Source organism: Phodopus roborovskii, unplaced genomic scaffold, assembly GCF_943737965.1.
Source record: "Phodopus roborovskii unplaced genomic scaffold, PHOROB, whole genome shotgun sequence".
Taxonomy (NCBI): Eukaryota; Metazoa; Chordata; class Mammalia; order Rodentia; family Cricetidae; genus Phodopus; species Phodopus roborovskii.
This window is the reverse complement of record NW_026126511.1, coordinates 55,116,493-55,131,457: the sequence shown is the minus strand read 5'-3', so window position 1 is coordinate 55,131,457 and position 14,965 is coordinate 55,116,493. Positions and strand designations below refer to the sequence as shown.

The 14,965-nt window shown below is 37.5% G+C and overlaps 2 protein-coding genes across 2 annotated transcripts in view; one reads left to right on the top strand and one right to left on the bottom strand.

Annotated features, from left to right (window-relative positions):
* Positions 1-14,965, top strand: part of Ift88 (intraflagellar transport 88) — a 309,460-nt gene that overhangs the window by 208,905 nt on the left and 85,590 nt on the right. The window lies entirely within an intron of this gene.
* The window catches only part of Xpo4 (exportin 4), a 92,198-nt gene that overhangs the window by 60,392 nt on the left and 16,841 nt on the right, over positions 1-14,965 (bottom strand). Inside the window, exons 3-4 of the mRNA XM_051195616.1 lie at positions 11,140-11,281; positions 6,418-6,556 (exon numbers count right to left, since the gene is read on the bottom strand). Coding sequence (XP_051051573.1) covers positions 6,418-6,556; positions 11,140-11,281 — 281 coding nt within the window. The remainder of the gene's footprint in view (positions 1-6,417; positions 6,557-11,139; positions 11,282-14,965) is intronic.

The following is a 14,965-nucleotide window of genomic DNA, read 5'->3' as shown; positions in this document are numbered from 1 at the left end:
CATCACAGGTTTAGCTTTCTTAACATAAACACAGTATTTTTAAATTATTTTTTCAGTCTATGAAAATAATATAGTGTAATCTTAATCTTAGAAAACCCAGAAGGCTTAAAAAAAGAAAAGAAAATTACCTATAATCTTATTGTCTGGGGTTATTATTGTAACATTTATAGTTCTTTTAATTTCTTAATGCATGTAGACACATTAGTTATAGAATAGCTAACAATTTATATACTTTATACTTCTTTTAAAATAAAAAGAAATCTTTAAGTAAAAACTGTTTCCTATTTCACTATAGTGCTTAGAAAGAAAAAAAAATGTGAAGATAAATATACACTATGGAGACATCAAATGCTATTTTGAGTTATACCTAAAATCACCAGTTTTCAAAGAACTAAATTCAGTAAGATATTTTCAAATACTAAAAAATGCAAGAATTCAATCTCTCATTAATTTGAAAATCTTGTATGGGTATTAGATTAGCATCATAAAACTCCAATTACACTCCACTACTCTAACTAAAGGATGACAAATGAATACACTCATGCCTTGGAGAAAGTGAATTAAGGACTGATTATAAAGGAACAAAGCAAAGTACTTTGCTATATATCAACAAGACAAGTACTTCATGAATGTGTAAGATTCTTGATTCCTAGGTTTACTCACTTCCAATACTTAACTGACAATTAAACTCCCTTACAATGAAGTCATCCTCATTGTACTGAAACAACGTCGACAGGAAAGCAAAGCAAAAATCAGCGCCAAGGAGAATTTCCCAGGTCAGAAGTAAAAACTGTCAACTCTGCCTGGGAGAGAGCACCAACTTTGGGTCTCACGACTGGAGAAGGTTCCTGTGCTTGCTGCAGGCATTCAGTGCTCAGGGGACACAAGTGCAGATCCTTTTACTCCCCCTCCAACGACCAGCACTTCCAAGTGCTGTCCTGGCCCTTTGTCAGTCACGGACAGATAGCATTCTATACTGTAGACAGTGACTCTGATACTCAAGAGGGTCAAAAACAAAAGCTGTCCTTAGGAATTTCAGTGAAATCTGATAAAAACTGAGAAACAGGAGATTTTCATGCTAAAGAGGGATTTGACTGAAACCAAAAGCACAAATTTTTAGAATTTTAAGAGGTTATCATAAGAATGCTTCGTTTATCTAAGATCATAAAGAATAAGTACATATCTGTTACTTCTAAACTCAACAAAAATATTTTTAAAAGGAAACTTACACCCTGTACATTTTCCTAAGAGAAGCCCTTTTATATCAACTATATGGCAATAAATGACCACTTGGAAGCCATTCAAGAAAAAAAGGCCTTAGGTCCTTTGACAAAGAGACACAAGCTCTTCATGCTTGCTGATTTATGTCTGCTTCACAGGTCCCCTCATGTGGCATTTGTGGTAGTCTACAGTTCACGTTGGGTCACTGCTGCTGGCAACAGGACAACCACCAGCAGGCAGTTCTTTATTGATCATGCTCATTTGCTACTTTAGAAAGTATGTAACAAAATCTATTGTATGGTATCTGAGATACATTATAAATAAAAACACTCCATAGGAATCCTTAGGGATACCAGAAGTCTACTAAGTAGAGCATGGAAACAGAAAAATGTAGACTCAAACAATCAGTTTCCCAATTTACTGTAGGTAAGGCACTTAATTTATCATGCCGATAAAGTCCTATCTACTGTCTGCACTACCTAATCCAGCTACCCTGGGTTCAAATCAAATGTGTCATAAATACTACGTAAATGCAGCAATTAGTATAAGGTAGCATTAAGGTAGTATTTTTATGATTACCATAAAATTGGGTTGTTTTGGTCCTACCTCTTGACTGTCATCTAGTTCTGTCAAATTAGAAATGCAAGATATATTATCACTTAGAAATAGAAGAGGGTCATTAAATATTGCTTGAGTCAATGAATCTTCGGTTACTTGTATTGATGAGGTAGAAAATAAATACATATCTCCTAATGTTTTTTGTAAAAGATTAATTTTTATGTGTATGAGTGTTTGCATGCATGTATGTAACCAGGAGTAGGCATCAGATCTCTTGGATTAGGAGTTATAGACAGTTGTGAGCCACTATGTAGGTGCTTGGAACCAAACCCAGATGCTCTACAAGAAGAATAAGTGCTATTAACCACTGAGTAATCCCTCTTAAGTCCCACTCTCATTATTGCTGTTTATAAATTTAAATCAATAAAGCAAATAGAAGACAGTGCAATAAGGTCTCAATCTTACAAAAAAAGAAGTGTTCATGAGCTGAGAATGTAGTTCAGCTGGTAGAGTGCTCGCCTAGTATGCAGGAAGCCCTGATTTTGATCGCAGGCATTACATAAAACTAAGTAATGGTGGTACATAGCTGCAATTTTGGAGCTCTAGAGACAAGGATCAGAAATCCAAGGAACCCATGGCTATATCCCAAATTTTTGGGTCAATCTAGGATATATGACACCCTCAAAGGAAAACTGTTTTCATAGTATAGCTTTCCACTGAAATACTGGAAATTCTTAAGTTTATTTATTCACTGGCTGACAATTTTAAAAAACTGTCTTCATGTTAAAATTCTTAGAATAGCATTCACACTTCTTGTCAAAGCCATTCATTTTATGCTGAAGGAAAAACAAAAACCCCTTGCCTTCCTAGTTCACAAGCACAAGACACCAACTCCAGCTGACAAAATAGAATGCTCTTGTTCCTAGGAGGATTGTCTCTTATAATAGCCTGGCTCTTGCCTTGGGATCTTTATTACCAAGAATAAACTGTATGAAAGGTTGCCATACTATATAGCAGACCTCCAGCTGCTCTTCTAAGAAAACATCAATGAGACTTTGCGATAAGGGAGATTAACTTGGCTATCACATCCAGGGGCAACCTGGAACAAGTGAATTTCTCACCCACTTCTGCCCAACAGGAAAAACAAGAAGAAAGGAGGCTTAAATGCTGCATTAACAATCTTTCAAAATGATTTAACATAGGCTTAGCTTATTACTTCCAAAGGAAGTAAGGCAAACATGAAATAGATTAAATTTTTAGTTTCTATATCAGCCTAAAAAATAACCTAACCTACTTTTCTAGGAAGGAGAGCTTTTCTGTCTCAAGCTAGTATGAAAGTAGCCTGACAGTTTCCAACTGAGATGAACTAACCACAGTATCCATCACAACCATGGAAGTAAGACAGCCTGCTCACAAAGATGAGCGTGTGAAATAACAGTATAAGCACCAACAATTCACCATGGCACATGGAAAGCTATGCCATCTAAGAAGTGCTCCTTAGAAAAGGTTTGTGTCCTACTCTGGTTTGTTTTTATCTTATTATTTTTAGATAACTGTTTTTTGTTTGTTTTTTTCCAAGACAAGGTTTCTCTGTGCAGCCTTGGCTGTACTGGAACTTTCTGTAAAGCAGGTATTTATTTCTTCTGGTTAAAGAGGTAATAATTGACAGGGCTGTAACTAAGTATGAATTTAAAAAAACAAACAAACAAACAACAAAAAAACCAGTTGCTAAATGTCCCAAAACCCATGCAAACATGTCCGTGACACTAGTACAGGGGGATAGACAACCAACACCAATATTTTGAAGGGAATCAGCTGAGCTATAGATTCTGGCCAGTGTAGGTTCAGGAAACGGCCATTCTAGAAGTGGTGGAACGAAGTTATCTGACTCAACAGTTCCTGAGGTCAACTCTTTCTTAATCCATTGAAAACTATTTAATAGGGCCAGCTGGGTGGCTCAGGAGGTAAAGGCACTTGCCATCAAACCTGGCATGAGTTCCACCCTTGAACACCATGGATGAAGTAAAGATGTTCTTTAACCACACAGGTGCTATGGGACACACACATGTACATACATACAATAGCCAATGAAAGATTTTAAAGAAAGAAGCCATCAGATGATTTATATTATTGGTATCTTTTTATAAATCACTTAAAACCACCAGATGAAGGTTTCTGGCTACTAACTATTTCAGCACACTACTTTCCTACAAAGCTCTACCCCTGTCTTCTGAGGTTAGTCATGTCTCTGAGACTAAGTAAGCCTTAAATTCTTGAACCATTTCCACAAATTCTTTACCATCCAAGAGGGAGATACATTGAAACATTTTACAAGTCTGCAAACTCATTTATTGAACCCATTGGATGAGTTGGTTTCACACCACTCTGCAAGGGCAAGCACAAATGGCAATGTGTGCTTTTCACTCACCACATTAAACAGAGAATTTTTTTGTTTGCAGAGACAAGGTTTCTCTGCATAGCCTTGTCTGTCCTGAAACTCACTCTATAGACCAGACTGGCCTCATACTCAGAGATCTATCTGCCTGCCTCTCTCTCCCAAGCACTGGGATTAATGGGCTGTGCCATGCCACCACCACCATCCAGCTGGTTTTTGTTTTAATATAGAGATTTTTTTGTTTTTCTAAATTCAATGTTTCAATGTAGTTAGCAAACTCATTTCATCCTATCATTGAAAATAGTTCTATCTCCAACAGACTGAACTGCTAATACTATAGAATTCCTTGGTCCTGTTATCTAGAAATTTTCCTCTAAAAAGAAAATCTTGTTGCATATGGAGGCACATGCCTTCAGTCCTAGGACACAGGAGACTAAAAAAAATGTTCAAGAGTTCAAGGACAGTCTGTTACACAGTGAGTTCCAGACTAGCCAGCAACACAGCAAGACTCTGACTCAAGAACTGTATGTATGAGGCATGGGGGGAGAGTGGAAGGCATCGGCAGGTTATGTATATATGGGACATGGGGGCAAATATGTATGTGTGGGTATGGTGGGCAGGGTATGCATGTGTGAGTACAGTGGGCTGGGTATGTATGTGTAATGGTGTCTGTTTTGATTACTTCAAGAATATTAAATTTATCCAAATGTATGTATTGTGAATATTGCAAAATGTTCCCTAACTGCATTGTCTGTTCTACCAGCAGGATACAGCTATTTCAGTGGCTGTAGTTCAAGTTGCCATGAACTACTTTTTGTGCTACACCAAATCTACCCAAGGGAGAAGAAGAAGACCTCAGTGCCTATCAGGTGCTCATTCCTAAGAAATTCAGAACAGGATAATTTATCTGTGTGTATTCTCCGAGTATTGATAGACAAGAAGGGCAAAGGCAAGCTGCAGAACCCTACAGTAAATCCCCAGCTACAAGAACCAACAAACTAACCTAGGAAGCATTATCCACAGTCTCAATGCCACAGTTCCAGTCTAATCCTGTCCACTGCAACAAGCCAGACTATCAAATGCAACAAAATGCCCCAAAACAAAATCTAAAAGGGGAGTGGTAACTCAACTCAGGGCATCTAAGGTAGTGACCACTGGGCTGCACATATAAACATTACCGAGAAAGGGAACAGTGCCAAGTCCATGCATATGATCTGATCGTCATTCTAAAACTGTTCTAACACTAGCACAGATCTATGCCAGAAACAGGGATAGCCTATACACGCGGCTGGCATGAGACTCGGTAGCACTGCACTTGCCCAGCATGTGCAAGGGTCTGGGTTCAAGTCCCACCATGACAAAAAAAAAAAAAAAAAAAAAAAAAAAAAGTGCCTTACCTTGTACAGAACAGTTCCTGAAGAATTGTATAGCCTCACACTCTCAAGTAATTCAAGAGAATAAATTGTGGTAGTTAGAAAAAAAACTACCAAGAATATTTAAAGATTTGATACTTAAGAATCACAATCACCAGGCACTACCAAGCATTCCAAAGACCATTCCAAGGATCAGAACTAGTCTGTAATACCAACTCTTGTTTCTCCAGTCTCTGACAAAATTACTACAACCAGACATTCCCTAAATGTCAACAGGGTAGGAAGATCATGCTCCTTGAAGTAATTTGGTGAAGAACAATGACCTGACATCTGCTCACCTGACAGAACCATCTGAAGTCATGGTGTAGTTAATGATATTTGTTAGCCAAATACCATTGTATTTAACTCAACCATTTCTATAATTATTGGTTCTTTACAATGCTTACTAAAAATGAAGGTGGGGAACTGTTCAATAGAAATGATTAACGTGGTGGCACATGCCTTTAATCCTAGAACTCGGGAGACAGAAAGGCAGATCTCTGAATTCTCTACTAGCCAGGGTTTACATACTAAGCCCAAGTCTCTCCTCCCCCACCACAGAAAAAAGAATATCATGGTATATTAATTCATCATGTTTTACAATCAATTAAAATGATTTTGAGCACAGTGGTGACAAAGAAAAACAGACTCAAATGAAAGGGCTAAGTATACTTTATCTGTATTACACAGATCAGAAGAAATGTTTGAACAAATAAAACTGCTTAGCACATTAGTCTGCTTGCCTTTCTTTTATACTACTATCACCAGAATAGTATTTTGTGATAGGCAAAATGAAAATTGTTTATAGACACAAGCAGTTAGCATACTTACCACAGTGGGATTGCCACTACTTATCAATTGGCCTACTTCATGAAAAATGCTTTTGCAGTCAATGGACTTATCTAGTGATCCTCTTTTCACAATTACTGCTACTGCTAATAGAATCTGTTCCCGAACATATTTCTGGAGGCTGCAAAACATAAAAATTACAAAAACATTTGTCTACATCACTATAAATACTCAGCAAGTTTCTCACTATACCAGAAACTACTAATAATGCCAGCTACTTGGGGAGCAGTGTAATCTACTAAATTATGCAGACCTACAGACCTGCTTAACTCTGTTACTCATTGCTGTGTCACCCTGGGAAACCCAGCATACATCCTTGGTTTCCTCTTCTTCAGAATGGAGATAACAGTCAGGAGTATTGTTAAAACTAATGTCCACCCTAATCTAAGCTACATAGTCAATTTCAGGATTGTGTTATACCACAAGACCCTGTTCAAAGAGGCAAAACACCAAGCAAGCAACAAGAAACATGTTCTGCCCCAGGACTGTGTCCACTACACACATATTAGATGCTTTAGGCAGTGTCCAACACATGCTAAGTCAGTTCTTGTTGAATACATAAGGTAAGGGTATTACTAACTAAGATAATTTTGACTTGATATCCATCTCCAACTAGCAGTATCTCAATCCTTATCATTGAATGAGAAAAGGCAAATTCCAGCTCTCCAAGGGTCCTAGCTAAGATAGGTGTCACCTGAGCGACAGCAGAAACACCCATTTCAGCCAAGGCATTCCATAAAGCCTATTGAGCACAAGGTCACAGAGACTTAAATGTCTTTTCAGAATCCCTTTCAGGCTACAAAAACACAAACCTTATAATATAACATATCAAATGTTGTAAAGATGCACCCTTGTACCCTTGGGACAAGTCACTCCCGGCTTTCCTGAAGAATCCCATGTCCTTTTGTCCCAAGATTATTATTAATAATGCTTACTTTTACTTTCAAAGGTGTCCCAGTTCGGACATAAGTTATACATACAGTCATGCGCTTTTAAAACCTATGATAGCCAAGTGCCTACTCTGCTCTCTGACCTCACTCTTTCCATAGGCTCAGTTCGGCAGGCAGATGGAACTCCTCAGTTCTTGGCTCCACACTCTTATACTTCCAGACTATGAATGTCTATTCTCTCTGCCAAAACTGTGATGTCACTTTCTCCAGAAAGTTATCACTAAAGGCTCCCAGGGCACCTGCATGTGACATATGACTTACCTGTTACTACTAAACTCTATCCTGAGGACCAACCACCCTACTATAAGGACATTAGTGTATGTAAAACTCAGGATTTGCCATATGTAAGGCATTTATTAAACGTTTCTTTTCAAGCTTGTGTCCCTATATCAAGACCAAAGTCAAAATATTCTTACAAGATACAGATACAGAATTGGGCTGGTAGCACATGTCTTTAATACCAGCACTCAGGAGGCAGAGGATATTGGATCTTTGGGCACCAACCTAGTCTACACAGAAAGTTCCAGGCCAGCCAGAACTTCAAAAACCTCTACTGGCAAGAATTAGAAAAATAATAGAAAATTAAAACATTTGCTCAATTTTACACAAAGGTTTCTTTGTGTATTCAAGAAACACTGTTAACTCTATTATCAGAAAGTCAAAGAAAAAAAAAAGATTAGTCAAATAAATCAGGCAAGATCACAGAGTCAGGTATGACAGAATGAGAATATACATTTCTTTCCTGACTATTATTATGCTACCTGCCTCTTGAAACGGAGGCATGCTATATCAAAATGGATACAAACTTTACCTCAATTAGGGTGTAAGAAAAAACCTGTAATGTAGTGATGAGGATTCAAATACACAATTGCTATGTGCAGTAGACTGTACCACATGAGCTATCTGTATAATTCTACACCAAAAATTGCTACTTGACTCTAATCCATACCAGCCAATGGACTAGATAAATTAGATTCTATAAATAAGAATGAATGCCCATGTCAGTTAAAACAAAAAGGGGGCAGTTAAAACAAAACAGGAGCTGGAGAGCTGGCTCGGTGATTTAAGAGTACTTGCTGCTCTTGCAAAGGAGTTAGGTTTGGATCCCAGCACCTACATACACAGTGGCTCACAACCACCAATAACTCCAGCCCTCTTCTGAGTTTTTGGGGCACCAGGCATGCACATGGTGGGCATACACATGCAGGAAAATACCCATACACAGCAACTGCAGAGACAGCTCAGCAGTCAAGAGCACTTACTGCTCTTTAGTTCCCACAATACACATGGTGACATACAATCATCTATCATTCCAGTTCTAGGGGATCAGAACCCCGTCTTCTGACCTCCACAGGCACAGATATACGTGCAAGCAAAAAAACCTCATAAAGTAAAATATATCTAATAAAAATTACTTATGTACATAAAATAATTTTTAATTTAAAAAAGGCATAACTAAATATAACATCTAACTTGTAGTTAAATCTTAGACTAAAAAACAGACAATATATTTTACCTAACTACGGAAAGCAAACATCAACAGAGCCAAAGAGACAGACAACATATTAGTAAAAATAACCCACAGTAGGAAGATCTACCTTATATTAGTAAAATAACTGAGGAACTCAGAATATACAATCAGGATGATATTAAGTAATAATATAAATATGACAACTAGGTCTAGAATATTGACATTGTGGTCTCAGGAGAGACACACTCAAGTGAGTGCATGGCAATTTGCTCAAAAGTGACAAAAATGTTAACCAAATTGCGGTGAAGTGGCAGTGCACACCTTTAATCCCAGCACTCAGGAGGCAGAGGCAGGCAGATCTGAGTTCAAGGATATATGAAGCTACCCAGCAAAACTCTGACTTTCTGATAATAGAGTTAACAGTGTTTCTTGAATATGATAATTATAAAATATATATATACACACACACACACACACACACGTATGTGTATGTATGTATGTATATATATTCCCCCCTTCCTTCACTGAGCTTCTACCAGGATAGGGGTTTATATATGTTCACTGTACTGCTATGTCATCTTTCCCAAAAGTTTTAAGAAGTTTTCAAACTAGTGTAGGGAGGAGGCAGTGCTTACCCGCCATACACAAGATTTTGGGTTCTATCTTCTTACACCATACACACAGCACTAACCCACACAGTTGGGAACAAAAATTAAGTGAACTATCTCAACACAAAACCTTTTGTAATCAATTCTAAAATAGCTTCTAAACTAACCAAAGTGATTTAAGAATGGTATTAATTTGGATAGCACAAGAAAACACATATACAATGGAGGAATATCTCTCCCACTCTACAGAATTCTGGGTTTCATAGAATGCAGTGGGAAAAGGCTGTCAAGGAGGCCAGAAGTTCTACTGTGACACTGACTACTTAGAAAAGCCACTCTGTGACAACAGTTGACTCAACCACATGAAAGTATCATTAAATCACTGTTCTATGAAAGTAAAAACAGAACAAAACCCCAGAAAAATAAAGACAATACCTAGACCTAGCAGTAGGGTGTCACAAATCCTGCTCTTCAGACATAGGGACCTAAATAAAGTTACTAGTGGCATACAAATATTTTTCTTTTTTTTTCTTCCAGTTTTTAGTGATAGTCTCTCTCATATTGTAAGCCAGTCTAGCTTGATGTACCTATCACTCCTAGTTTAAAAACAGAAAACAGCTGGGCAGTGGTGGCCCACGCCTTTAATCCCAGAGCTTGGGAGGCTGAGGCAGGTGGATCTCTGTGAGTTTGAGACCAGGCACCAGGCAGTCTACAGAGCAAGTTCCAGGAGAGGCTCCAAAGCTTCACAGAGAAACTGCCTTGAAAAACAAAATAAAAATGCCCGAGCTACATACCTAGCCCCTAATTTTTTTAAAGTCTTGCTACAGATTAATGTAGACCTTCATGTTTAGTTCCTTTTATTATATACATATAAATGTAAAGATTTCTCTCAATTTCTCTTTAACCATAAGAATACATTATTAGCCCAGCATCGAGAGGCAGAGGAAGGTAGATCTTTTTGAGTTCAAAGCCAGCCTGGTCTATAGAGTGAGTTCCAGGGCTACACAAAGAAACTCTGTCTCAAAACAAACAAAAAAGAAAAACACCATTAAAATTTATTTCAAATTAGTTTGCCAGAGTATAGATCAAAACAACCATAATTTTTAGTAAAATATAGCAAAACTGTGCCAATTCCATATAAGAACAAATGTAGTCTTGTAAAAAAAAGTTTAAACATTAAAGAAAATTCACTTTACCTTACTCCTAAAATGAAGAATTTAGTGCTTTTTCTTCTACAATATTTTCTATACATATATTTATGTATCATTTTGCTTGTTGGTGACATAATTTCTTCCTTCACCTCTCTGGGGATGTGCAGCTAGCTACTACATCTTATAATACTTAGCCCATGTTAAACTCAGCCCATTCCTAAACATATTAAAAGTAATAAAACATCCTACCACACATCTAAGAACAAGTAATTGTAAATTTTGGCAGTCAACAGTCAAGTTGTATTTATAATCAAATTCTTCAAAAATCAACAACAATGTTATTTTCTTTAGTATCAGAAACTTAAGTAAAAGTGAGTATAAAAGCAAGCTATAATCATGTGCATGAATTTTCAAGCTATGAGACCTAGCATATAGCTTGCCCACAAACATCACCATTAAAAAGAAGGAATCTCTGAAAGGACAGGTCATAGAGGTATTTTAGTGGTGCCACCCCATGTACTTACTTAGGCCTTTGCAAGACATAGGTTAGGAGGAATGTTCTCAGTGACTCGATGCTGCCTTTCTCCAAGAGAACCCACTCTCGGACAACCGCTTCCATTATAGCTGTGGCAGCTTGAAAAAGGACATAGTCCACTTTACTGGTTTCTGGGGAGAAAATTCAAAGTTCTCTTTAAACAGTAGTTCGTATTACCTTGTGTATTTTGCATTTCTTAATTTTAAGACAGAACTTTTCAGACAAGGAATAAGAAGGTTACCTGTTCTGTTTTAATCCAGTGACCTTGCTCTAGCACCACAAAGAGGTTAGTTCCTCTCAGAAGACACCTCAGGCAGGTGGCAGCTAATCACCGATCACAATTTTCACATACTTTCCTCACCTCTCTTCAACTGTTACTTCCAAAGCATGAAGAACTAAAAAATAACACAGCTTTAAAAAGTAAAAATAAAAATATGAAGCAATCAGAAAGTGTACTAAGAGATTCTCACCCTGTGCAAAACTGGAACGTTTTACTGGAAAAATACCTTATTAAACTGGTCTTCGAACATTACTATTTGTGATGAGCCATGCTGCCAAAATATTGCAGCTGTTAAGTAAGCCTTCAGCAGGATGACCCACCTCAATAGCAAGTTCAGAAATAAACAACCACATGGAAGTTCTTTGCCTCAAATGGTCAAGTATAACGAACCCCATTTACACAAGGTGAGAAGTCCTCCTTTTCTGATTGCAGTACTGATCAAACTGAGTAATCCCAAGGCTACACTTAGAAAGACCCAGCCTATCTGGCAATGTTAGAGGAGCTGAGCTAAATCCTGAACCAGAGGAAAAAATAGAAAATTAACACACTTAAATATTTTATATTAATTTTCTATTTTTTCTGTTAGTGTATACTGCTACAGTTTCCAAACAGCATTATTTAAAAGGGAGAAACAGTCAAAATGAAGTCAAGAAAAGGCAGAAATTCTCTAAAGGTCTAAAAAATAACCATGTGAAACTCTTAAGTCTGAATAGACTCTAGATCATGTACCAAGACCACTGGGTATGAGTATCTGAAAGCCACAAGAAATGAACTCTAGGCCTGGAACAGTGCCTTCTAGAACTAAGAAGACAGGAAGTACAGATGGATACAGTTTTCTAACTCAAGCTCAGGCCATTAAAAATGTTACGTGTTCTTAATATATTAACTATGAAAATATGGGAAGAAAGGTGTACCCTGCCTAAGAGTATGTCACTGTAGACAGGAGGTTTGAATACAGCAAAAGGAGAAAGAACCAATCAGGGCCTTTTGTTTCTACATTTTGATTAGTCTTTGCTTCCTTAATATGAATTGACTGAAATGGTGATTAGAAGTTACAAAAATCTAGAAACTTTAAAATACAATAAGTGATCAATTTTTTAAAAATTAATAGCTTCTGAAAACATGATCTCATTATTAAAAAAAAGTTTAACTTTCCAAGAGTGAGGGTGGGATGGTAGATTTTATTCTAAGATTCAAACAATTTTAGCCAGAAACAGGCTCTGTCTATCTCCCTTAAGAAGATACATGACTGGGTCTGATAAAGGTAGATTAAGTAATCTCATTATAGAGTTCTTTAAGAGGATGTTGTCTTCATGTCCATCTACAAAGAAATCCTACAGATTTTAACAGAAAGTAAAATATGAAGGCCTCACAGAAAGAAACAGCAAAGATCATCATCTTCAACTTCTGCGTCTTTCAGCTACAGCAACTGATGCCCCAACAGAGAGGAAATGTGAGGTAACACTAATCCACACTAAAGCACATGCTACCAAAGGCAAGACCAAGTAGGCACCTTGATCAGTCATGAGCCCTGAAACACTCTTGTCTCTACCCTACTCTTCTTTTCAAGAGACACTTTTTAACTTTCCTTCCACACCTATTTCTGCATGGCAGGAAATAAGGGTCTCTAACTTACTAAGAAGCTGTCTCTTAAGAATGGAGAAATCCTAGAAGAGCAGGCCAAGTCCAAATTGACAAGTAGGACTTTTCTGCTGAGTATTGCATTTTCTGATAAACACTACTTACTACTAGTCTCCAAAGAGAGTATTTACACACAGCATACATGTGTAAGGGGAGCTAGAAAGTGCTGCACACTGGCCAGTACCCACTAGCAGAGCTTCTGCATACACGCAAGCCTCAATCTCACTGTTCCATGAAGATGACTGACATTGCAAGGTCTTCCTGTTGAACTCACAACTCAGCTTAGAATGTCTTACATTCCTTGAGGAAGAGCTGTTGCTAGCTACGACAGCACTACGATAAACCACTTGAGGGTACTTTGCAGAGTGCCTTCTTTGCTACCACAGAAACTGCAATAATTATGGAACTATAAATCATTTTGTGGTAGGAGCGTTTAAGGCAGGATTTCTCTGTGTAATAGCCCTGGATGTCCTGGAACTGGCTTTGTAGCCCAGGCTGGCCTCAAACTCACAGAGATCCACCTATGTCTGCCTGTGTTCTAACAACAAAAGCAAGTCTACTATAGATGATCAGCTACTGCAGTATGACCTGAAAGGTTTGTGTTCAAATCATTTGCTATAAACTCTGAAATGCCAGCTCTTCTAGCGTAAAGACACCTACATCTACTGAATAACAGTACAATCTCAGTTGAAAGAAGATAATTTTAGCAGCTTTTCCAAAGACAATATTTCAAATACAGAAGTCAAGTTTCTTAACCCAATTGGATATTCTTGTTTGGTTCACTTTGTGCCGGTTGTCTAAGAAAAGTGAATGGAATCCATTCCTCCCTGAGAAGGTAAAGGAGTGCCACAGAGGTTACTCCAGAAGTGGTAAGCCAATCCCTCACATTTCCTGTTTATTTCTTGAGCAAGAATTATACTCAGGCTTGTTTGTTTTTAAAAGAAACATTTAACCCTAAAAAACTAGTAGATTCCTAAGTGCAAAGATTTTTTAGTTGATATAGTCAAAAAGTTCACTTGTGAGGAAATACACAAGCATGCAGTATACACACACGTGTACACCCAGACACAGAGGCATAAACACACACAGGCGCGCGCGCACACACACACACACACACACACACACACACACACACACACACACACACACAAAAGCAAAGAAAGCAAAAACTAAAAGGGAAACAAAAAGATAGGAAAACGAAATGAGGAAAAATAAGAAACACATAAAACTGAAGCCAGAAGTAAGTTTTTAAGAGGACAGAGAAGGGAAGCATCAAAGAGAAAATTTTCCCCTTTATTAGAATATATTTACCAGACATTCTACAAAATGACATATAATTCCTAAGTAAGAATGTGAAAATTCTGAGTTGTGATTGACTGCCACTTGTATGAGAAGTCTTCTTAGAGGAATTTGCCCTTCTGTGCTGGTGGCAACTGAGTAAGGGGTTAAAAAAGATTTTTGGTGAAGTTTAGATGCAAACATCATGTAACCAAGGGCTTTGCAGTACATTAATGATAGATAGTGCATGTTGCTGCTGTATCCCATCTTTTAAGTAGTTAACAGGTGAAAACAAGCTGACTTTTGAAAGCACAACTAGAAGTAGCAATACTACTCTTTATACAGTATCCAGACAAGCTCAGCCATTATGGAAGCCACCGTACATCATAGATACATGCACTCTCAAACAAGAGTACTTTAAGAAAACAAGCACTAATAAAATGCTTATGACTTAGTGAACAAATGACAGCTGCATTCAACAGAAAGTCAGATGAAATTCTGGAAAATCCTAGACCAGGAAAGTGAGGTATCTACCATGAAAGTCAAACTCTAATTATTGTTAGGTTAACACTTTAACACAATGAATGATCTCTCAAATCTGTTGATTTGGAATAAT